General features: G+C 30.4%; 7 protein-coding genes across 7 annotated transcripts; 2 read left to right on the plus strand and 5 right to left on the minus strand.

Moving 5' to 3' along the window:
- Positions 1-169: 169 nt before the first annotated feature.
- GO595_004149 (Formin-like 2 Domain containing protein) lies at positions 170-5,809 on the plus strand (the record flags this gene model as incomplete). The annotated part of the gene is made up of 1 exon (XM_067917249.1): positions 170-5,809. The coding sequence occupies one exon, from the start codon at positions 170-172 to the stop codon at positions 5,807-5,809; it is 5,640 nt and encodes a 1,879-aa protein (XP_067775687.1).
- A 1,676-nt stretch (positions 5,810-7,485) lies between these two features.
- Positions 7,486-7,914, minus strand: GO595_004150 (Adaptor protein complex sigma subunit; the record flags this gene model as incomplete). The annotated part of the gene is made up of 1 exon (XM_067917250.1): positions 7,486-7,914. One exon carries the CDS (start codon positions 7,912-7,914, stop codon positions 7,486-7,488), a length of 429 nt encoding a protein of 142 aa, XP_067775688.1.
- A 274-nt stretch (positions 7,915-8,188) lies between these two features.
- GO595_004151 (uncharacterized protein) lies at positions 8,189-8,524 on the minus strand (the record flags this gene model as incomplete). Its single annotated transcript, XM_067917251.1, has 1 exon — positions 8,189-8,524. The coding sequence occupies one exon, from the start codon at positions 8,522-8,524 to the stop codon at positions 8,189-8,191; it is 336 nt and encodes a 111-aa protein (XP_067775689.1).
- A 1,196-nt stretch (positions 8,525-9,720) lies between these two features.
- GO595_004152 (uncharacterized protein) lies at positions 9,721-10,962 on the plus strand (the record flags this gene model as incomplete). The annotated part of the gene is made up of 1 exon (XM_067917252.1): positions 9,721-10,962. One exon carries the CDS (start codon positions 9,721-9,723, stop codon positions 10,960-10,962), a length of 1,242 nt encoding a protein of 413 aa, XP_067775690.1.
- A 2,137-nt stretch (positions 10,963-13,099) lies between these two features.
- On the minus strand, positions 13,100-13,540 carry GO595_004153 (Eukaryotic initiation factor 4E family protein; the record flags this gene model as incomplete). The annotated part of the gene is made up of 1 exon (XM_067917253.1): positions 13,100-13,540. The coding sequence occupies one exon, from the start codon at positions 13,538-13,540 to the stop codon at positions 13,100-13,102; it is 441 nt and encodes a 146-aa protein (XP_067775691.1).
- A 685-nt stretch (positions 13,541-14,225) lies between these two features.
- GO595_004154 (2Fe-2S iron-sulfur cluster binding domain-containing protein) lies at positions 14,226-16,016 on the minus strand (the record flags this gene model as incomplete). Its single annotated transcript, XM_067917254.1, has 1 exon — positions 14,226-16,016. One exon carries the CDS (start codon positions 16,014-16,016, stop codon positions 14,226-14,228), a length of 1,791 nt encoding a protein of 596 aa, XP_067775692.1.
- Positions 16,017-22,761: 6,745 nt separating this feature from the next.
- Positions 22,762-24,057, minus strand: GO595_004155 (DEAD-box ATP-dependent RNA helicase 56-like; the record flags this gene model as incomplete). The annotated part of the gene is made up of 1 exon (XM_067917255.1): positions 22,762-24,057. The coding sequence occupies one exon, from the start codon at positions 24,055-24,057 to the stop codon at positions 22,762-22,764; it is 1,296 nt and encodes a 431-aa protein (XP_067775693.1).
- Positions 24,058-25,360: the final 1,303 nt, after the last annotated feature.

Below are 25,360 nucleotides of genomic sequence, written 5' to 3' on the forward strand. Positions count from 1 at the left end.
CACTTTTTTATCTGGCCTCGTTCGTAACGTTATCTTTGCACAAAGCGATATAAACGGTTTCGTAAAATCATCAGCGGATGTCCGAACACATTGTTTAATTGAGTTGAAATGTGTCAAAAGGTTTCGGTTTTTCACTGTTTTACAATCGACTTTTTAAATTCATTTTTGGATGCCGAAAAAAAAGAGCTCATCTTCAAAGAAGAAACCAGAGGCGAAGACTTTTGAGCCTTTTGTGACAAAGAAGCTTCCATCATCTAGGCCACCAGATAGCGCAATAGATGAAATGCTTTCTGCTTTTCTTGATGATATGGATATTCACGGAGAAAAGAGATCAAACTTTATCGAACAAAAAACTACGGACGAGAAATGGCAAATGATGGTTTTCCAAGAGCAACTTGATTTATCAATTCCATCACCAAAGTCACTTCTCCAAGAACTTAAGAACAATTTAACTCCTGAAAACCTTAAGAATGTAGCTAACAACCTTGCTAAGTCACGTTTATCTTGGGGTAAACAATTCTTAGAAGAAGGAGGTCATATCTTTCTCTTCAAAATCATTCAACAAATCTCCAACAAACTTAGTTCAGTTGGTGAAATCTCTAAGGGCGATGCCATGTTACTTGAAGGCCTTCTAGAATGTTTTCGATCAATCTGTAATACATCACAAGGCTTAGACAAAGTTTTAGCCTATAACAAACACATCAGCATTCTTATCAATTGTATTTATCCACCACATTTACGCACATTTGACTTAGTATTTGGAATTTGTTTAGCATATCTTTTCGGAGAAACCGATCCCAAGAAGCATGGAATCACAATCCGTACTATTTTAGAGTCATTTCGAAAGCTTGAACGTAATCATCATGGCTGGAAGAACATCACATATTTTGTATCATCGAAAGGTGCCAATCTTTTAACATTATATTCCTTCTTGAATGGACTTTACTTGACGCTTGTTGGCCAAAATGGTGAAGAAGGATATCCATCATTTCGATATGATTGGTTAATGGACATTGAAAATGCCGGCTTAATCAAAGCCTTAAAAGAATGTACCAATGAATTATTGCAAAACTTAGCCTCAGTCTTAGAGGAAGACATCTCAATATGTAAGTCCATCTTTCCAAACACGGGAATTAATCCATTCAATGACAAATCATTATGCAAGATCATTATTAACAATTCGAACCCACCATATTTGTTTAGGAATGTACAACTTGGACTTGTTGATTTAGCGATTCGTCATAACAATATTTTTAATATCATAATGACATATTTATTTAATGCAGTCAACATCACACGTTACTTTGCTATTTCAGCTAAGGACTTACGCAAATATAAGAACATTTTTATAGTTACAGCTGATTTAGAATCACCAATTAAACTTAGTATTGAACAAAATGATAATAACACTATATTAAATGAACTTGGAAGTGAAATGTTTATTGTTGAAAATGAACTTAAACGTCAACAAATGAAAAAGATAATTAAAAAAGCAGGAAAAGTTAATGAGAATAACTTACAAGCATTATTTGGTAAACAAGAACGTCCTTCAGATATTGATGGTCCAACGATTATATCCGAAGCAGAATTACGTCAATTACAACAAAACTTACAAGAAATGAATGGACAAGTAACTGAATTAAATAAGAAATGTAAATCATTAACTGAAGAAAAAGATGATATTGTTAAAGAGAACAATAAATTAAAATCAATAATTGATGAATTAAAAGATAAATTAAGTCAAGCAACAACTAATAATAAATCTAAAGAAGAAAAAACTGAAGATTCAACAAAATCAAAATCAGTTTCTAAATCTAAAACTAAATCTGATTCTTCAACTTCATCTGATTCTACTTCATCAGAAACAGAAGATTATGAATCATATAAATCACATGAAACTTCTACTTCTTCATCATCTACAACAGAAGAAAGTGGAATTTCAAATTTAACAGTATCTGATAATAAAGAATATATTAAATTACGAGAAGCTAAAATCCAATCAGATACAAAAGTAGAAAAACTTTTAGAAGAAATTGAAGCATTAAAGAAACAAAATAATAATACTAAAGAACTTAATGAACTTCAACAAGCTAAAGCTACTGCAGAATCAAAAATCATTGAATTAAACTCTGAGATTGAATCATTAAAGAACAAAGAAATTACAATTAAAAATGAATCAGAAAACATAAAGAAAGAATTATCAGAAGTTAAACAAGAAAATGTTATATCGAAATCTAAAATCGAAGAGTTAGAAAATGAAATTGAAACATTAAAATCAAAAGAATCAGCAAATAAAGAAGATACTACAAGTGCTAAACAAGAAATGTTAACAATTAAAGAGAATAATGTACATTTACAATTTAAGATTGAAGAATTAGAGAAATTAAATGAAGAAATGAAATCGAAAGAAGAAAATATTAAAGAAGAAAATGATAAAATTAAACAAGAATTATCATTAACTAAACAAAGTAAAGCAAGTGTAGAACAAAAAGTTACTGAATTAGAAAATGAAATTGAATCATTAAAATCAAAAGAAAATAATATTAAAGAAGAATCAGATAAAGTTAAACAAGAATTAATTAATATGAAACAAAACAAAGCTATAGCTGAAAACAAAATTGAAGAACTTGAAAATGAAATCGAAACATTAAAATCAAAAGAAAATAATATTAAAGAAGAATATGATAAAATGAAACAAGAATATTCATTATTAAAACAAAATAAATTAGTTAATGAAAACAAAATTAAAGAACTTGAAGAAGAAATAGAAACATTAACACAAAAATCAGATTCTTCTTCATCTTCATCATCTTCTAGTTCAAGTGATAATGAAGATGAATTACGTAATGAAATTAATTCACTTAAAGAAGCTAAATCTTCAAATGAAGCTATGATTCAACACTTAAAGGCACAAATTGAATCAATGAAATCTAAGAAAGGTAGTGATGAAGGTTCATCTTCTTCATCTTCTTCAAGTGATAATGATAATGATGATAAAATCGAAATTCTTGCAACACGAGAAATCGAATTAAATGAAATTAAAGAAGCTAAAGCTAAATCTGATTTAAAGATTGTTGAATTAAAGAATGAAATAGAGAATTTGAAGAACAATGAAAATGAATTTAAAGAAGAAAATGATAAAATTAAACAAGAATTATCACAAATTAAACAAAGTAAAACTATTGCAGAAAGTAAAATCGAAGAATTAGAAACAGAAATTAATTCATTAAAGAACAATGAAAATGAACTTAAATCAGAAAATGATAAAATTAAACAAGAATTATCATTAACTAAACAAAATAAAATTACTTCTGATTCTAAAATAGAAGAATTAGAAAATGATATTAATAACTTAAAGAATAATGAAAATGAACTTAAATCAGAAAATGATAAAATTAAACAAGAATTATCTAATGTTAAACAATCTAAAGCAAGTTCTGATTCTAAGATTGAAGAATTAAATACTGAAATCGAATCATTAAAGAACAAAGAAAATGAACTTAAATCAGATAATGAAAACATTAAACAAGAATTATTAAATGTTAAGAAATCTAAAGCCACAGCAGATTTAAAGATAGAAGAACTTCAAAATGAAATTAATACTTTAGTTAATCAAGAATCAAATTATAAGAATGATAGTGAAAACATTAAACAAGAATTATCTCAAGCTAAACAAACTAAGGCTTTACTTGAATCTAAAATCGAAAACTTAAATAATGAAATCGAATCATTAAAGAATAAAGAAACACGAATTAATGAAGAAAATGATAAAATTAAACAAGAATTATCAACTACAAAACAAAATAAAGTAATTCTTGAAACTAAAGTTGAACAATATGAAAATGAAATTAAATCATATAAAGAAAAAGAACAATCTTTAGATAACAATAAGAAAGAACTTGAATCTAAAATCAAAGAAATGGAAAATGAAATCGAAGAATTAAAGAATAAAGAACATTCATCTTCATCATCATCTTCATCAAGTTCTTCAAGTTCTGAAGATGAAGATAAGAACAATGAACAAAAAGAACAAATCGAAAAACTTACAAAAGAAATATCCGAAAAAGATAAACTCATTAAATCTCATAAAGAAGAAATCACTAAATTACAAGGACAAATCAACACCATCAAGAAAGAATCATCAAATCAATCACAACCTCAGTCACAAAGCAATGCAAATATTGAAGCATTACAAAAACAAATCGAAGCACAAAAAGAAGAAATCGCTAAACTTAAAGAAACATTATCATCATCAGGTAAATCCGATGCATCAGCAACATCAGAAGCTCCTTCAGCTGCAGCAGAAGCAGAAGCTCCTCCTCCTCCACCTCCGCCGCCACCGCCTCCTCCACCCGGTGCTCCTCCTCCACCTCCTCCTCCGCCACCTCCCGGAGCACCGCCTCCACCACCAGGCGCTCCTCCTCCACCCGGCTCCGGAATGCCATCCAAGCCCAATCCCAAGCCGCCGAAGCCATTGCGTAACTTATATTGGACTAAGATACCCGACTCGACAGTCAAAGGAACATTATGGGAGAAGATCGATGACACAAAGGCTAAATTCGATGAAGACAAATTATTGGAATTATTTGCTACAGCAGCACCTAAGCCAGCGCCAACACCATCGGGAGGAGCAGCAGCAGAAGCGGCACCGCCTAAGCCGAAGATTGTCGAATTGTTTGACCAGAATCGATCCAAAGCGATCACTATTATGGTGACACGCTTCAGAAGGCCGAATGAACAAGTTGCGACCGAAATTAAGACACTTAGCGACAAGCTGACTGAAGATGAAATCCAAGCGCTCCGTAGCAACAAGCCAAATGCAGAAGAAGTTCAAGCAGTTGTTTCATACGATGGCGATAAAGCATTGTTAGGTAAAGCTGAACAATTTGTGAATGCAATCAGCGGAATCCAAATGTTGGACACGCACATTGACTTCTTATACATTCGTAAGACATTTGATTCACAGATCGAAGATGTCGAGAAGCCATTATCGTTTATATATAATGGATTAAATAGCATTAACACATCAGAGAAGTTAAAGGACCTCTTAGCATTAATATTACGTATAGGTAATATATGTAACGGAGGTACTATGCGTGGAGGCGCTTACGGATTTAAGTTCGATTTCATTGATAAAATTAGAGAAATCCGTACACAAGTTCCTGGTTATTTACTAGTGAACTTTATCGCTGAACAATTCCCTGTCGACGAATTATATAATGAATTGGAACCAATCAAAAAAGCTTTGACAGTAGATATGGATACGATCCGTAAGTCTTATAAAGCTATTGATGGAATGATGAACTCATTAGAAAGATCTTTAGCTCAAGCAGAGAAACTTGATGATAGTTATGTACTTGGTAAAGAAATTAATAAATTCATTAAAGATAAGTCGGCGACCGTTAAGAAGCAACCAGAAACATTTGACAAAATCGATGAATTATATGCAAAATTAGTTAAGGAATATGGAGAAGATCCTGACGCAATGCAAATGGCCGACTTCTTTAATGTATTTATTAAATTGGCAGAAGAATTAAGAAAGGCCAAAGAAGTTAATGAAAAGAAGAAGGCAGACGAAGAAAAGGCTAAGAATAAGATGCAGAACCCATTGAGAAGAGGAGTAATTAACGCTGGTGACGCACAAAGAGGTGTTTTGGATGAGTTAATGAAGAAGTTGCAGACTGGCCCACCCCAACTCAAAAAAGTGGGAGGCGGACCACCCCAGCAAAGGGGCCCCCCACCAGGCCCACCAAAACCAGCTAATAACGACTTAATGGCAGCGTTCGCGAAAGTAAGAAAAACTGGTTAAATAAATAAATTTTTGAAATGATTTGTTGCGTGTTCAAATGTATGTATTTGCATTTCAAATTTGTAACTACATACAATGGAAAATGTTTGAGTTGTATTGTATATTGTCAAATTTACATATGGAGTTGTTGATAATGATTAACAAAATAAAGTTCAAATTGGTTTCTGTATGATTGTGCGTTTGCGTAAGTTTAAAAAATATTAAGATATCTTAATATTAAGATAGATTTTTTATGATATTTCAAAATAATATTTGAAATTTATTCAAATTGATTAATACAGCACTTATGGCAGCATCTGAAGACAATAATGTAGATATGATTAAACTCCTTCTTGAACAAGAAGGAATTGATATTAATGCTAAAGATACCTATTTGTTTTATTTAATATTTATTTTAATAATTTTGGATTTCAAAATAATATTTGGAAATTATTTAAATTATTTCAAACAGCACTTGTATTAGCATCTGAAAAAGGTTATACAGAAATAGTTAAATTACTTCTTGAACAAGAAGGAATTGATATTAATGCTAAAGATATTTAATTATTTTATATAAGATTTTTTTTGATATTTTGATATTTCGAAACAAAATTTGGAAATTATTTAATTTATTTGAAACAGCACTCGTGTGCGCATCTAAATCAAAAATAGTTCAATTACTTCTTGAACAAGAAGGAATTGATATTAATGCAAAAGGTATTAATTTGTTTTATTTGAAATTTATTTTAATATTTTGATATTTCAAAATAATATTTGGAAATTATTTAAATTATTTGATAAAGCACTTATTTGGGCATCTAATTTTGGTTTTATAGAAATCGCTAAATTACTTTTTAAACAAAAAGGAACTGATATTAATGCTAAAAGTATTTATTTGTTTTATTTGAAAATTATTTTGATAACTAAGAAACTCAAAATAATATTTGGAATTTATTTAAATTATTTGAAACAGAACTTATTTATACATCTCTAAATGGTTATATAGATATTGTTAAATTACTTTTTGAATATGGAATCGTAGATATATATGTTAAAGATATTTATTTGGATTATTTTGGATACATTTTTATAATTTCAATTTTAAAAATAAAATTTGGAAATTATTTAATACAGAACTTATTATGACATCTGCTAAAGGTCTATAGAAATCGTTAAAATGCTTCTTGAGCAAAAAGTAATTGATATTAATGCTAAAGATATTTATTTGTTTTATTTGAAAATTATATTTCAAAATAATATTTGGAAATTATTTAAATTATTTTGGACAGCACTTATGTGGGCATCTGAAAATGGTCATACAGAAATAGTTAAATTACTTCTTGAGCAAGAAGAAATTGATATTAATGCTAAAGATATTTATTTGTTTTATTTGATATTTTATTTTAATAATTTTATATTTCAAAATAATATTTGGAAATTATTTAAATTATTTCAAACAGCACTTGTATTAGCATCTGAAAAAGGTTATACAGAAATAGTTAAATTACTTCTTGAACAAGAAGGAATTTATATTAATAACAAAAATACTCAATTGTTTTATTTTATGTTTTTTTATTTTATCTTGATTTAATGATTCAAAAATTATAAATTCATTTTGATGACTTTCACAAGTTCGCCTAAATTTCACATAAAATTTAAATTAGAATGACAACAAAGAAAAATTAATTGTTTTTGGTTTAGTCAAGGGCATCTAGTTGTTTCATTCTGTTTACGATTATTAGTCTATTGCATTCACCAACTTCGCCAGCAACAATGAATTCATCAAGCATTGCATACACTTTGTGGAAGCCAATTAGTAAATCTATTTCACGTACTTTTCCGAAGTATGTATCCATGATTTCGACAAAAAGATGGATTGTTTCGAGAATAGCGAATTCATTATCGGTAGCATCAACGCACATGCACATGAACAAGGCAGCGTATGGACGGTAAATGATTTTGTAATTCTTATATTCAAGAACATTAGTAAGATTTGCTGTTCTTCTGCAAATTAAACGATGGAGATCTGTCTTTAACTTCTCCTTTTCAGCTTCAGAGTATGGAGTGTACCATTTGACCAAACGAACAGAACCCTGGCGATTGAAGACAATGAAAAAGCGAATCATGTTTTGTCACTTTTTATCCTTTGAATTAATTTATCAGGCCGATAGAATGTTATCGCATTTAGGGTGCCCTGCAAACCGTCAATAAGAATGATAAGAATTTGTTTAAAAAGGGGTATTAACCATATATAATGCAAATAGTTTAGGAATGATGGTACTTTGAACAAGGTTAATTGTTTTTTTTTTTTTATATGAAAAAGATGTTTCTCAAAATTTGAATCAAATTTGCATTTGCGATTGAACCTAAAAATTTTCTTGTCAAAAACAAATAAAATGTTTATTGATTCAACAAAATGGACAATCCAGGTGAGCATGTTAATGGACTAATAGTGAGTGAAAGTGATGCGTTGACCGTTATGTTTGGCTTAACGTTCTTCATAAATGAAGCACACAAAATTCCATTGCTCTGTACCACAGCGCTAGCTGTGTTGAAGCCATTACTATACTGGAATCCAAGACCAGTATTTGCTGTTTCATTTATTCTTTCATGTTGAAGTTGAAAACGAAGTTTTTGCGAAACCAAAATTTGAAGTTGGGCAGATAAAGATTTATCAGGTTGCTTAATAGATTTACCAAATTCAACCTTTCCTTGAATAAAGCCTATGTTCCCCATTCCTATTAGTGTGAAGAAAAGAGATTCTAATGGGTTAATATGATTAAAAGATAAAGATATACCGCCAAGAACAAGATTATTATAAGAACTACATAAAGAGGAGATATAACTAAAATGATTGAAGTTCGTCAAATTAAGCGAATTTTTCGTACTAATATAATGTGTGCGGGTTTCCGTAGAAATTGTGAGGTTTGTGTTTTCAGATTTCGAAAAATTCAACATGACGTCAGTGCTTTCTGTTAGGTGAACATTATTGTTAAGCAAAAATGAATCAAAATTAAGTCCATTTTTTGTCAGCAAGTTGCTTGATATGGTAACTCCATAGTTGTTGTAAGTTGCACCTAACCTTGTTGTTGCTGGATTTCCTGGTTGATTTTCAATAGGTAATTTTCTTGGAATAAGAGTTAATGAAGCATTTGTTGAAATGCTAGGTACAATTTGTTTTATATATGTGAAAGAAATTCCTGGTTGAGGCAAAACTCCAAATATATCACTGCATGCTGATGAAAGTTCATCGAATGATGGTGCAGTAATTCTTGGTATCTCCATTTGGCCAGAAAAAGTGTCACTGAGATCGTTTATATTCAATTCCAAAACAAATGATGGAGCTCTTCTCTGTCATATATAACTCTCAAATTAACACATCCTATCAACTAGAGGAATTTTAGTGGATTTCTGGAATTTAAATTTTATCTTTTGGATTCAGTAGCATAAGGAAAAACAGGTTAAAAGCACTAAAAACAGAACGGGTCCTATTCTGATTTTCTTATGGATTTTATATATTTTATTCATAATTAAATAACATATGATGTATTTCATTATATATTTCTTTTTTTATTCCATAACCAATTCTAAATAGAGATATTTATATTTATATTTTCATTTTTTTGTATTGAAAATGATCGGTACAATTAGATTTCAGTTTCAAAATCAAATAAACTATTCAAAAATGTATACATTTGCTTCATTCAAAAATAAACATCAGAAATTGTGAAAGCTCTTTCACCATTATAATGTTTCATCATGTTTATGTTCACAGTATCATTGATAATCCAGCTATGAACTCTCGCGTATACGTGAATGTCTTGTCAAGAACTTCTAATCTCTGTTATTTCATTGGGAAAACAAAATACATCAAAAGTGCAAACCCAGTTTGGGATGAAAAAATGGAACGCCCATTTTTGGTTCCTTTTTTTATGTCTCAAGAAATAATATTTGATGTGATGAAGCACAACCTCATCATGAAAGATGAAAAAATTTCAACATGCATATTTAAAGTAGGTGAAACACCACAAAACATCGATATTGACCTAGATCTAAATCCAGGTTCTCTCCGAGTTCGTGTTGATCTTAATGCCGAACCAATCCAAACGAGTGAAACACCAAACATAAACTGCGCTCTCTATGCAATTTCCACAATGCCTATTATTTTTTGTGGCAATCACCAAGCAAGTGGCCTTACTACATTTGACGATTGGAAACAAATATATCAAAATGTATATCGTCTAAATTACAGATACATCCACAAGGTCACATACCATCCCCTTATACCTCCCACATCCGAATCACCGATTTCGGATAACCAAATAAATCTTTCTCTCATTGGGGCACCCTTATCTTTTAAGGATGAAAAATTCGTTCTTGATCCCAAGAACCCACCATTTATCATTGATCAGCGTCAAATCCAACTCCAGCAAATATCCGGGGGCCTAATTTCACTTGGCCTTTCTTATTCTTTTGATTCACTAAAATTTAGTATTCAAACTGAAACACAACTTAACCAAGATCCACAAATGAACGTTAATTCCTTCATCGGCAATGTTGTTCAAAACCCTTTATACCACATTCGCCAATACTTTATGCCACATTCGATATATCATATTGGTTATCCGGAGAAAATATCCATCGTCACAAACTATCTAGGGCCCATCCATCTGTACTTTGTCAGTAATGGAAAGCCTCAACTCTTCATTTCTACAAGCAAATCTTTATACACCAACAATCCGATTCTTGGTCTTGAAATTATTTATTCAATAATAAGGCAAAAAATAACAATTCAGCCGCGGCGTGTTTTTAGCCATTTCCAGTACTTCTGTGCGTTTTTGTCAATTGACAAAATGGAGCCCCGAGAGCTTATTTATGCTAAAATTAAGGGCGATAAAGATGCATCGGGACATCGCCGCGAGCTCTTATGCTCGCCAAGTGTACCCGAAAATGTTGATGGTAATTATCTGATGATTGGATGTATTCACAAACTTGGAAATGAAGTCGATTTCTGCTCAGCATGGGAGTTCGTGGACTACCTCGAGCTGACCAAAGACGTGAGGCAGCCAAAGCTCAGACAGATTCTCCCGCCGTACATCCAAAGCTCAACCGAACAGTCCATAGAGCAGCAAATCGTGCTAGTGGAGAGGCCAAGAGTAATCATGTTGCCATAATAAGGGTAAATCGTTCCTTTTGAAAATTATGTTTTAAAATGAGAATAAATTAAATATTAAAAACTAATGAGATATGTGAAAGATTAGAAAGATATGAGAAATATGAGAAAAAATCATAAAATAACAAGAAATTCATGGGAACATGGAAAAAAGCCAAAACAACAAGAAATAAATGATAAATTTGTAAAAGGATTAAGTGGAAAAAATATGAAAGCAAAAAGAAATAAATGTGAATCTTAAAAATCAATAATCGCTTCATTATATTAATTTTGGCTAAATAAGACAAATGATAAATATATAAAATTTAAGTGATTGAATTCGTAAAATATTTAACATTTATTTACAAAACATTTATCTGAACTAATGAAATTAATAACCACGCTTAAGTTAGTAAATGCAAACTCAAACTCAGGTATCAATTCTAAGCCATAAACATAAGGATGTATCACTCTCCATACTTGATAAATTGCAACAGGATCTGAAACCAAGAACAAAACAGAAGAGATATCACACAAATCGTCAACGCACAATAAATAATCGCTTTTTGCCAAAACTTTTCCTGTCTCTTTTGATTCCTTCTCGAATAACAGGTTTGAAGCAATGTTTTGTATCATTTTGAATGCTTTACTTGAAATTTGACAGAATTCCAATGGACAATAACAAAACGAAAGCATAGAAAACATTTCCACAGCCTCTTTATAGGGGTTGTCTTGTGGAAACGAGTCCAAAACAGTCCACTGCAGAATTGGTGGTAAAAATTTAATTGCCATTCCAAAATTTGCGGCGGACATTTTCCTCAAATCTGAAACCTTTTTTGAGAATGTACCAACTCTAAGGTGAAACATTTCATCACAGAGTTGATCCTCAAACATAATCTTAAAATAATATCTTGCAAAAAGAAAAAAATAATATTGAAATGCATTATTAGGAATATGATTCTGTGAAACAAATGATTTTGTTGACTTTAAAATGGATGAACCAATAGTATTCGGCATTTGAGTACATGCTGATATCATTGAATGGAGTGATCGAAGTTCTTTTTTGCCCGTGCTTGATGGTAGAGAGGAAAACAATGATTCGGCTTCGCCTTTTTCTACAAGAAAAGTGTTATTTGAATCAAATAATGATGAGCATATTTTTGTGATTTCAGAGATAGTAGCTTTGGAATAAGGAATGTAAAAATTGTTTTGGACTTGATCTAAGCACTTCTTCAGTCTTAGATAGGATGGATCTGTTGATGTAAAATATTGTTCATTCAATTGAATTTCAAGAAGTTCTAGATTAATAGAGAGTTCAAAAGTTGGGTTTGATGAAATATGAAAAGAAATGAGGTCTAATAACTGGGAAGCAATAGATTTAATCCTTAAAATATTTTTTTGTATTAACTTGTTTAATTTTAGAGATATTTTGAAATTGAGAAAAATCTGGTGACGAAGTTGTATTGGTGAATATGGTGAAATTTTGATTTTTCCTATTTTTTGAATTATTTGATCTCTTGAAGATTTAACATGTTCTAACAACGTGCAAACTTTTTTTGGAAAAATACTAAGCGAGCTTGCATATGACATGTCTATTTCGTGTATTTGTTTGGCTGTTTTTTTACTTGAATAAATAGTGATGTAAGGATGAATTTGAGGATGCTTTCTTATAAAAAATTGAACGTCATCCGAAAATTCAAAAGAGTTACTCTTTTTGTTTTTTATTTCAGTGGTTTCTGGTTTTTGATTGATAATAAGTAAATCTTGGGAAGAACTCCTTAATTTTTTTTCGTTTACACCAAAAAGCGAAGTTGGTGGTGTTAAGCTACTGCGGATTCTTGTTTCTTGGAAAAGAATATCTGTTGACATTTTGCGAAAAGCTTTTTTTGTTCCTTCCGGTGAAATACGTTATAATATTTTGCAAAAAAAAAAAAAAATCATCAAAAGGGCAAGTTTTATATATTGAAGTTCATTAATTATATGACAATAAACTGTTTCTTCAATGTAATATTTTTTGATAATAATTATTTGTTTAATTTAATATTTATAAATTGGAAATGATTACGAAGCAACGAAAATTCATCATCAAAGGGAACTGGTAAAATCAGTTTGAATAATCAAAGTACTTTAAAAAAAAATAACAGTGTAAATATCTAAGTTTACTTTGGATCTTTTTTCTCAAGAATCATCACCGATCCATCAGGGCCATTCTTGAATGTTGTTGTATTGATTTCTTGACCAGGAGAAGATAAAAATCGAGAATGTGGTGAATAGCGAAGAGTGCTTTGGAAAGGTAATTCAAGAGTCTTGAATATTTCGTCACTGAGTTTTCTTGCTGTTTCAAGATCTGCTGTTCTGTTCCAAATAAATAGAGAAAAACAATTTGGTTTGGCTGATATGGTCGCACCAATGATATCATAATCAAGGTTTTCGCCAATCAGATCAAGTAGAAGTTTTTCCCACATTGTAGGACCATGTCCTGTTGGAATTAAAATATTAAATGCTCCTCCATTGATATTATCGGCGTCTTCCCACATAGCTCTTGCGTCTCCACGGAAGAAGTGAAACGCATTCTGGCCATTTCTGTTGATTGGGATCATACGAGAATAAACACCCCAAAATTCTTCAACAGTTGAAACTTTTGCGATTTTGTGGATACAACTTTCATAATCGGCATTACTACCTTTTCTACGTTGTGGTTTCTGGTAAAAATAAAATGTCCAAGGTGTTTGTAATAGATGAGACATAGAAAGCTGTTTGATTTATCGACCGTTTAATAAACGGTTTGTCTAAATTGGTATGTCAGTGTAAAGTTACATTGAATTTTTTTTGTCAAATATTTATTCACAATATTCATCTTTATTACCAAAACGCGGTGCAGGGAAACAGCCTGAATTTGGCCTGCTTTAATAAAAATCTAATTTTTATTTACTAAATTAATGATACAAAAATATTAAAGTTCACCAATATTTTTATTTAGTTTTTTAATATCAAAAAGAAATAAGAACACTTTATATATCTAACAAATGTAACAATTGCAATTGAGAAGATTGTATTTTAACAAAAACAACAAAAAATTTCATATACATCAATTAACCACACAAAACATCATATACAGAGGACTTATTTCAATGTTTTGTCCAGATAAGATAAACTTCTGTATCATACAATTCATTAAACATTTTATTCCATCCACAAAATGCCAAAAAATTTTACATTTTATTTTTCACATTATTATTCGCATTCATTAATAAATAAAATTTCTTTTTTCCATTTTTATTGCGATTAGAATCCAGCCCTATGAGTGAAATGTGTATGCAATAATTGTTTCGCCAATTCTGATTCAGGTTTACCCAAAACTTCGCTGTAAAGCTTTGACACCAGCTCATTCTTCAATGGACTTTTAACTTTATCACTTTTATCCATTTTCAGAATTTCGTTATATCTTTGTTCCAAGTTTGCTTTCGATGTTGGTTTGATAGAACCACCACCGCATACACATCCTCCTGGACAAGACATCATTTCGACGTATTTAATTCCATCCAATGATTTGTCCTTCTTCTTATACTTCTCTAAGAACTTCATAATGTTCGCCATTCCTTGTACTGATGCGACTTTAATCTTCTTAACACCCATATCGACCTCGACGACTTTAATTCCATCCTTAAATGAAGTCAATTTCGGTATCTCTAACTTAGGCATCTCTTTGCCGTTGATTATTTCATATGTGGTCCTGAGGAGACCGTTAAGCTGGCCGCCACTTATTTCGGCTAATTTACCTGAACCTGAGCTTGCGCCATATAATGTGTCGAACTTACCTTCGGATGGTAAGTCTAAGATATGAATTCCGGAGATTTGTAACATATGTACTAATTCACGAATTGTCAATGAGAAATCAGTCTCTGAAAAGCCTTTAGGTGTGGACAGTTGGGACCGGAGAGCTTCGTTCTTCTTACCAATGCATGGCGTTAATGAAACACAGCAGACTTCATCTTCACTTAACTTATTAGCTTTCGAAATGACGTTCTTGACAAGAGATGACATTATCGCCGTCGGAGAGCGAACTGTGCTGAGCTTGGGGATTAAATCGGAGCGACTTTGTTCAACATATTTGACCCATGCAGAACATGAGGATGAGAATAATGGCTCCTTGTCATTGGAATCTTGGATCTTGGCTGCAAGGCGTGCGGCTTCTTCAAGAATTGCAATGTCGCCACCAAATGATGAATCATAAACTTGTTGGAATCCGTATAAACGAAGGGCATTGATGATTTTACCGGTGGGAAGACTTGAAATGGGTACGCCAAAGGCATCTGCAAGGCCTATTTTAACTGCTGGTGAAAAATGAATAACTGATAATTTCTTGGTCCTATTACGAATACGTGTGAGGATTTCTTGGACTTGGGATTTCTCAGTAATGGCACCAACAGGGCAATATAAGGCACATTGACCACATGAGATACAATTTGTATCATTAAGTAATTGGCCATTTGTGGTTTGTACATATTCGCGGCCGTTCTTCTTGGCTACTTTGAGGACTTTTTGACCCGAAATGTTCTTGCAAGCACGTACGCAACGACCACATGCAACACACTTGGATGGGTCAATACGGATGCTATTGGATGAGATATCGATGGAATTTGGTATTGGATAAGCTCTGTCAATATTTGAAACTCCATTTCCAAAGACAAGATCACGAAATTCACATCTTTCATATGCTATACAAGATGTACATTGTTGATCGTGAACATCAAGAAGCTTCTGAAGTTTGTCTTTAACATTATGTATAGCTCTTTGAGAATGAGTTTCAATTCGCATGCCATTTGAACACTTGGTAACACAAGCATTTCCTAAGCGTTCGCCTTTAGCATCAGTGATTTGAACAGCACAAAGGCCACATGAACCTTGAGGTGGGAGGCAAGGATGATAACATAAACGTGGAATCTTTAGATTGTTACGATCACAAAGTTGAAGGATGGTCTCGCCCTTCTTGGCTTCTAGCGCACGGCCATTAACAATGACTGTGATTTTGGCAGCTTTCCTTAGGAATGATGAAGATCCAAGAGAAGTCAGCATCGAAAAGTGACCCTGTCAATTTTGAATTGGCCAAATGCGTTATCGTTCTATCATTCAAATTGTTATCAAGCGATGATAAATACATTTTGGCAATTTGACTTTAAAGTGTATTAAATAAATTTAGAACTAATAAAATTACTAAACTGTTAGAAAAATTTGGGTTTTGTTAAAAAATATTCACAATAAATTTCGAAATTAATTGCATCTATTTTCAAAATAGTTTAGAACAAAAACTTCATATTAGTGAGAAAAAAGCATTCAATGAAAATTTCATTTTTTTAAGCTTAAAATTTAAGATATTTTATTAATGCAATATGCATACTTCAAAAGAAAATATCTTCAAAAGACTACTCCACATATACATCCAAGGGAGAGAGGTCTGTTAAAAGAAATTACATAATGACGCACCGAATATTTCTTTCTTTTTTGGAAATGACTACTTCTTCAATTGTCGATAGAATATCTTTAATTCCATAATCACCAACTAAAGTGATCTTAACTTTTTTTTCATCATGATTTGTATAAAGTTTTCAAAAAGTCGTAATAAACTTCAGAATTCGAGGGGGGAAAAAAATCGAAATTAACTAATTTTTAGATATATTAAATACATTATAGAGTAAACTAAGCTTAGATATTTAACAGTGTTGCATTTAATTGTTCAGTTATTAATTCAGAGTCTCTTTTTTCTTGCTCTTTTTTCTTATATATATAACACGAGACGAATATCACAGCGGCGATCATGATTACCACGAGCGACACCACCACCACTACGATGATTATTGTTTTATTGTCATTATTTTTAGGTTTATCTTTTGGCGACACTTTTAAATAAACTTCTTCATTTGCGCAACTTAATTTTATATCTTTTGTTTCATTAATTATTGTATTATTAAACAAATAAATTCGATTTAATACTTCATCACAATTCTCGTGAAAACCTTTAATAATTAATTGGTTCATATCTTTATAATAATCGAAGTATATATTAAATGCTTTTGGTAAAGTTGAATTGGAAAAGTCAATTCTTCCCATACCTTTAACGCCAGCATTAAATATAACAGTTGTATTATCTAAATTCGACTTCGAAAATAGTGAATATGAAGCGTATTCGAAAATGATTTTATCATTTACATTTATGTTTTCGATATTAATTTCTGATCCGACTTTTAACTCTATTTCATCCGTATTAAATTTCGATGTTTGATAAAATCGAATATTATATACTAAAAAAGAAGAAATTAAAAAGTTATTAAAATGAATATTTTCGATTTTATATGTACTTTCTCTTGTAGCAAAAGATACTTCTTTCGATATATTAACTGAATATGGGAAATTAATTTCATTTAAATCATTTCTTGTAGAAATTATTGATATTTCTTTCGGACAATTAAATGCAAGATTAATCGGAATAATATTCGATGAAGTTTCAATGATAAATCTGTTTTTTGCATTCGGTACGAATTCCATTGCGAATTTTTTACCTTTACTCCAATCACCGGAAACTTTTATTGTTATTTCTTCCGGTTCTTCATAATCTATATGATTTGGATATATTTCGATTTGTTTATAATCATTTCCATTACAACTTATTTCAAATGAATTTGAAACTAATGAATAACGTGTAACATTTGTATATACTTGAAACCCATTTAAACTTAATAACCATTCATTAGCTAAGAAATCGATTTTAATAAATTCTTCGTTTAAATATAACCAAATTTTCATTTGTGAAATATCATTTTTTTGTAAGTTCGATAATGAATATATATCTGATTGAATTGAAATTTGAGTAAAATCACATTTTTCGAATGTTTCTTTAGTAAATGTTGAATAATTATACATATAAATCCAACCTATATCAGGTCCAAACAATTTATTATTGTTATTATAATCATAAGGAATAATGTTTAAAACAGCATTCGATATTATTAAATAATATATTTGATATATTTCAGATCCATGTTCATTATCATCAGTGATAACATTCACTTGATAATTATTATTACTTTTAATTATTAAAATAAATTGTTGTTCAATGCCCGAAAAATTAAAACATAAATCGTTTGGCATTGTTTTTGTTAAATAAATAGTAAATGAATGTGTATAATTTATAAATCGATTTCTCCACAAAGAAAAATTGTTTTCATTAATTACATAATAATATTCATCATTACAATTGTCACCAAACCATATATGAGAGTCAACAATTGTCGGATAATATTTCATATAAAATGAAATTGTTCCATTTTCTTTTTGATAAATAGTTTCCATGAATGGATACTCATCACAAAATCCTGGGACATTACAATTATCCGAAAATTGGATTTTGATTTCATTATTAATACTTCCACCAAAATCAATGATTTTATATGGATTATTGATAAATGGTTCAACTAAATCATCAGTTGGAATTCCAATACTATTATTATATGATAAATAAATATTAATTAATGAACTTGACGTCTTTTGGAATGAACCAAAATGTATACGCCCGAACTTTTCCATTGTAAACATATACGCCATTTGAAATGATTCGCCAACATTTAAACTTTCAATGAATGTATCTCCTGAATAAAATTCAAGCGATTGTTCAATATAATATGGAGATTGACTTAAAAAGTTGATTTTGGGATCTTTTAGTAGGGAATCAATAGATAAATATTCAAATTGTACTTTGATTATTTCTTTGAGATTTCGCATTTCAAAATTTGGACCATAAATTGTAAACGTTGCTAAAATAATATCAAAGATGATATCTTCAGGAGTTTCTAATGTCGTATCAATTACCAAAGAACTTTTTCCTTTGATTGTGAGCATTGAAATTTTCGGATCGTTCGAAATTAAATTCATCTTAACGGTCGCGTTGAAGATTTCGATTTCGCCGTTTTTGCCAAATTTATTGATGTTAAGGGTACAATTGTCATATATTTGGATCTTAAAGTCTGTGTCTGATAATGATTGTAAGTAAGTCGGAATAGTAAACTCACTTCCTAAATACATATTTACTAATAAAAATGGAACTTTTGGCGTTTTACATGAAACATAAATTGTGTCCTTGGGATTGGTAAGTTCAACTGTTATGTTGTTTTGTGAATAAAAATCTTTTTGGATATTTACAATATTTGAATTATTTGAAAATGTTAATGTGTCCCTTTGATTACCAAATGTTAGAAACGCTGTAAGTGCAAAGCCTTTGAGTGTATATAAATTGCTAATTTGGATTGTAATGTTGGATATTGGATAATAAGATTCTTCTGTAAGATCAATTTCTAGCATTTCAGTTGTAATTGAATTGAAGCTAGAAAGAGAATAAAGGTCACTATCTAATGAACTGCAATTTAATGAATTTTTTGAGTCAAGATTAATTTGTCTAAAATTTATAGAATGAATATTCCAAAGTTGAAGATCAGAATAAACACTTATACCAGAGAGAATCAAATCTGTATTACTCTTTAATCCAAGAAGTTTAAGATAAGATTTGGAATTTCCACTAATTTCAAATTTCGTTTTTTTATAAGAATCAATGTTTATAGCAAATGAGTGCAATTTATCATTGATTATATATAAATGTATTGTATCGCCTGTGATTTCAGATTCTTTTATTTCTGATATGGAATTAATATATTCATAATTTATTGGGCATTCTTCTCTAGGAAACCCATCATAAACAACACAATACTTAACATCGCATTTTGATTGAATAAAAAATAATAGAGTGAATAGCATTGTAACGAATGATCGACAAATTTTGATCTTTGATAACTTGAACCGGACGGTTTTTTAACTGAAAGCAAAAAATTGATTAACCGAAAAATTATTCCAAAACATTTCACCAAAAAAAAGTTAGAGGATTCTTTTGATCGAAAATTTCATAATCGATTTGTTTGATGAACAAAATTGATACTCTGCGTTAGTAAATGATTTCACCTAATAATTTATGTTATAATGTGCATAATTATAAAATTTCATAATTCTGATTGTGTAACAAATATCGAAAATTAGATTAAATCAAAAAAAGTGGAACTGAATATGAAATCATATGTTCATATGAATTTTTTGATAAAAAATCGGAAAGAAAAATATTTGCACTAAAACTTTTTTGGGAATAGTTTTTTGCTACAGACAAACCTTGTCAATTTTAGTAGCAAAAAAATTGTGTAAAAAAGGCGGGGAATTCCCCGGGGTTTTTGGAAATGTGATTTAAATAATTGTTCTGATCATCACATTTCGGCTTTCAATATACACATGTAATTTAATATCTCATTTAATCATTACTATCTCATTTTATCTCTTTCAAACATCATTGATTCACTTCATAATTTTAATAATTTAATATTTCACAAATAATAAAGGCAACTTTTTAAGACGATGAACTTTGGTCATCGTCTTAAAAAGTTGCCTTTATTATGTGTAATTCTCATCGACACTTTTTGAAATGAAAAAATTAAAAAAAGTAATTTCGCTCACAATTTTCAATATTGTTTTTAAGTTTTTTTTTTATGAATCATATTTAAAATGTCATTGATGGAGCAATTACTTGCTGAAGCTGATACAATATCAGCCGCAAATGTTTCAGCAGGAACGAAAAGTACATATGATAGGCTGATTCATGCTTATGCCAAAGTGATGATAAATCTAATACACGAAGAACCATTTCCTATTACTCATGACAAAATGGTTGCATTCATTATATCTAAAAAAAATCAGAATATGAAATTTTGTACGTTACTAGCTTACATTAATAGTTTTACACATTATTTTCAGTAGACATGAGCAGAGCTGGTATGGAAATTTCAGAGGCACTTTCTATATAAACAATAAAATTTTTGCAATTTTAAATTGAATTGAAAATTGTGAACGAAATTATTTTTCTTAATTTTTTCATTTCAAAAAGTGGCTTGATGAGAATTCAAAATAATATTTGAAAATTATTTAAATTATTTAAAACAGCACTTATGTCTGCATCTGAAAAAGGTCATATAGAAATAGTTAAATTACTTCTTGAACAAGAAGGAATTGATATTAATGCTAAAGATATTTATTCGTTTTATTTGATATACCAAAAAAGAAATAAATAAAAATAAAATAATATATATAAAATAAACGAAAAATTCATTTAAACATTATTTATTTCAAATTCATCAATAATAAAAAAATAGAAACAAAGCCAAAAATCCGAACATCAGCTTGTACCAATTTGTTTCGTTCGGTAATGCGATTGCTGTAATTAATAAAATCACTAAACTTAAAACGGACAATACATATGGTCTTAAAATTTTCCATTTTCCTTCGTAATTAGAAATGTCGAATTCTTTACCAATGAAATTACAATATAAATAGTAAAAGTTCTTCTTCGCCATTCTTTTAATTGATGATTCGATAAATTCTTTGTCATATGGTTCCTCATTCCATTCGAAGTTAATTGCATTTCGCATGGAAATAGCACTCCCTTTATTCACAAACAAGATTTGTACATGGGTGGTAAGGAACTCTGCACGCGGCGGACGCGAAAATTTCGATTTCATTACCAAACTTAATGAGTTGTCACTTTTTATAAGGCGATGCTTTGATGTAACATTAAGTCGTTGGAACATTAATTGCTGATATTGAACATTCCGAGTAAGTCCCTTTTGTGATTTGGCCCAATCTGATACTTTGACCGAATGACAATTGCAACTTTCTAACATTTGAATACAAATATCTTTTGTCTTAAGTTTGTCTATAACTTCGGTAAATGGTGTGGTAATATCAATTTCAAGGATTTCTTGGGAACGAAGTGGAGAAATTTTTTGGTTTATTTCAATATCATCTTTTGGATTGAAACCAAAAGTTTCAGTAGAATTGTTGGCTCGGCAAATGTTAATAAGGTAAATAAGTTTATCACGATTTCGAAGAGAATAGAATTTGAAATTATTTGTCTTGGTTTGTACAGAAATGGATTTATCTCCTTTTTTGTGAATTTTATCAGCATCTACAATGGTGCAATATGGAATTTCTATTTTCAATTGAGGATGTATCTGTTTTGAAAGAAAGTTAATAGAATCTTGTGTAATTATCATATCACCATTGAGATGCCTTGAATCTATATCTACTTGTGATGGAATTTGCATGATTATTTTGGTTTTATCAAAAGATTTTTTTAATGAAAGTTGTCCTGAAGATTCTTCTGATTTATCGTCAACATCTGCATCAATTTCAGACAAATCCAAAGGTTTTGACTTGAAACCCATTGTAGATTTCCTTCTTGTTTTTTGTGCGATTGTAACTTTTTCGTTCTTTTCTTCCATATGTGCACTTTTTGTGTATTTTACATGCACCGAACGGTTCCACTTTCGAAATAATCCATTTAAACCTCGCACTTTTACATAAACCACAGAAACGAAACAACAAAAAATGTATAAAACAATTCTAAATTTATTAATATATATAATGTGTTTCTATATGAATAAATAACAATTAATATTTTCATCGTCTAATATATAATTAATTTTGAGGATAACACAATAATTAATTACTTAAAAATTAAAAATGCACAACTTTTTGATTCTTGACTAAACAAAACTGAAATCATTTTTCCAATTTGCAAAGAACAATAAATAACATCAGTTTCCAATCTTATTCTTCAATTCCTTTGCTGAAAAATGTTTCAAATTCTTCCGATCAAAATCAATTGAAAAAATGGTGGTTAGCGGCTATAACGGATTGCAAATATTGGTGAAGATTTGTGTAAACGTTTACGAATTTCTTATGCGTTCATGTAAGTTCCTGCATCGACAGTTGCTGGAAGATCCTGAATTTCAACTTCAAAGCGCTTCTGAATTTCATTAAGCATTGTATTTTCTTCTTCTGTTGAAACAAATGAGATTGCGAGACCTTTTGTACCGAAACGACCTGCACGGCCAACACGATGGAGATAAGTATCGGTCGAATTCGGGAGGTCGTAATTGATTACAATATTAACTCGCTCAACATCAATACCACGTGCGAATACATCAGTAGAAACAAGGATTTTCTTTTTGAATTCTTTAAAGGAGCGGAATGCCTTGATACGATCAGGTTGAGCCATCTTTGAATGTATTGCTATTGATGGATATCCGCATTCATTCAAAAGGTTGTTAAGGGTTTCGGCACGCCTCTTTTCGGAAACAAAGATAACAACTTGGTTATATGTGAAATTATCCAAGATATCAATGAGTTTGCGATTCTTTTCTGCAGGTTGGAGTTTGATGTAAAACTGTTGGAGGCCGTGCAAGGTCAGTTTCTTGTCATCATCAACAAAAACTTCGGCTGCATTGCGTGTAAATTTACGACAGATTTCTTTCATGGATTCTGGCATTGTAGCTGTGAAAAGTAGAGTTTGCTTTGACTGTGGAAGCTTACGGAAAATCTTTTCGACATCATCTTTCATATTTCCCTTGCGACCTTCGGCAGAATTTTCAAATACTTGATCGCATTCATCAACTACAAAGAATCGTACTTTGGATAGATCAAGGACTGGATGTTTATCTTTAAGAAGGGCAAGTAATCTTCCGGGTGTTGCAATAATAATATTTGGTTTCTCTTGTTTGAGAGAATTGATTTGTGCTTGTATTGAAATACCACCATAGATAACAAAAGCTTTGACATTGTTCATGTGAACTGAGAAACGTTTGAATTCTGAGCATATTTGAAAAGCAAGTTCACGGGTTGGTGCAATGCAAAGACATGCAATTTCACCTTCGGTTGGATGGTCGTCGAGCTGTTGAAGAACAGAAATGACAAAAACAGCTGTTTTTCCCATACCACTTTTTCCTTGACAAATGATATCAGTTCCTAACAATGCTTGTGGAATGCAGTCTTGTTGAACTTGTGATGGATGTTCAAAACCATTGTCGTTAATAGCTCTCATGATTTCGGGTTTAAGAAGAAAATCACGGAAAGCTGCAGAGTGTGTACCCACATAGCCTTTACCTTTGAGACTGGCCTTGTCTTGTTTGATGTCGGCGACTGGTTCAACTTCTTCGTAGTTCAGAAGTTCGTCTTCAAGGTCATGATCAGCCATGGAGAATAAATGGTCAGACTGACCTTGTCAAATATTAAAAGTAAACGTTTTGGCAATGATTCAGCTAAGTCGGTTATATCAAAACCTTTGGCGCCAAAAAGGGTTGTTCTAACTATTCAAAATTTGAAAGAATTGCTCCACTTTTATTTCAAATTTTTCTGGTTTGTGTTTCCACTTTTTGATCAAAAATATTGCCGACGTCACTTTTATCTCAAATCAGTCAACTTTTTAAATAAATATTGCATTTGTGTTAGTTTGGAAAATGTTAGCATTAGAGAAAGAAATCTTTAATTTAAAAGATGACAACGTTGAATCATCAGTTCAAACAATTATTTCTTTATTTGATGGTGAAAATCCATCATTATTTTGTAATTTGATTTGTAGAAATGCTTTTTCTTTTTACTATTCTCATGGGAATGTAGATTTGGTTTTAAATATGTTATGTAAAATTGGGAAATATTTTATTGATAAAAATGTAGATATTATAAATGTTTTTATTGATATTTTAATGAATTCCTATTCAAAAGATGGATCATATTATGTTTTAATGATCATGTTAGAAAAAAATTTAATTTCATTTGACGTGATAGAAAAAATTCAATCTTTATATTTTGTTCACATCCAGAAGGATAAGTATAATATAGACAGTGTGCCATATCGTGATCCATTTATTAGTGAAAAAAATGTAAATTTATTTTATGAACAAATAAAAAAAAATTACCAAAAAATTTCAAAGAATGATTGGGAGCTTCACAAACAATTAATTAAAGAAGGAGTTAATCCAAATGAAATTGCGAAAATAATTCGAAAAGATGAAGTAGAAAAACTTCAAGAAATAACATCACAAACAAAATTTGATTTTGATCAAACAATTGAACCATCACTTTATGAAAGATGTTCATTTATTAATCAAGAATATGTTTCATTAATTGATTATGCAGCATTCTTTGGATCAATTAAATGTTTTAAATATTTACTTATGAATTCTGCAAAAGTAAATAACACAGGTAAATATGCAGTTGCAGGTGGAAATTTAGAAATCATTCATTTATGTGAACAAAATCATTCAACATTTGAATATGCATATGAAGCAGCAATTGAATTTCATCGAAATGATATTTTTAAATATCTTTATGAAAATAAAATTGAAAAAATTAATAATTTGGAGGAATTAGGGCAAAAATGTTTGAAATTTAACAATTATGAATTTTTGCCATTTTTATTGAAAGAAGGAATGGAAATCAAGAAATTTCTTTTTGATGCTATAGATAATAAAAACATTTATTTTATTCATTTTCTAATA

The sequence above is a fragment of the Histomonas meleagridis genome, assembly GCF_020186115.1.
Source record: "Histomonas meleagridis strain 2922-C6/04-10x chromosome Unknown contig_25, whole genome shotgun sequence".
NCBI classification, from domain to species: Eukaryota; Parabasalia; order Tritrichomonadida; family Dientamoebidae; genus Histomonas; species Histomonas meleagridis.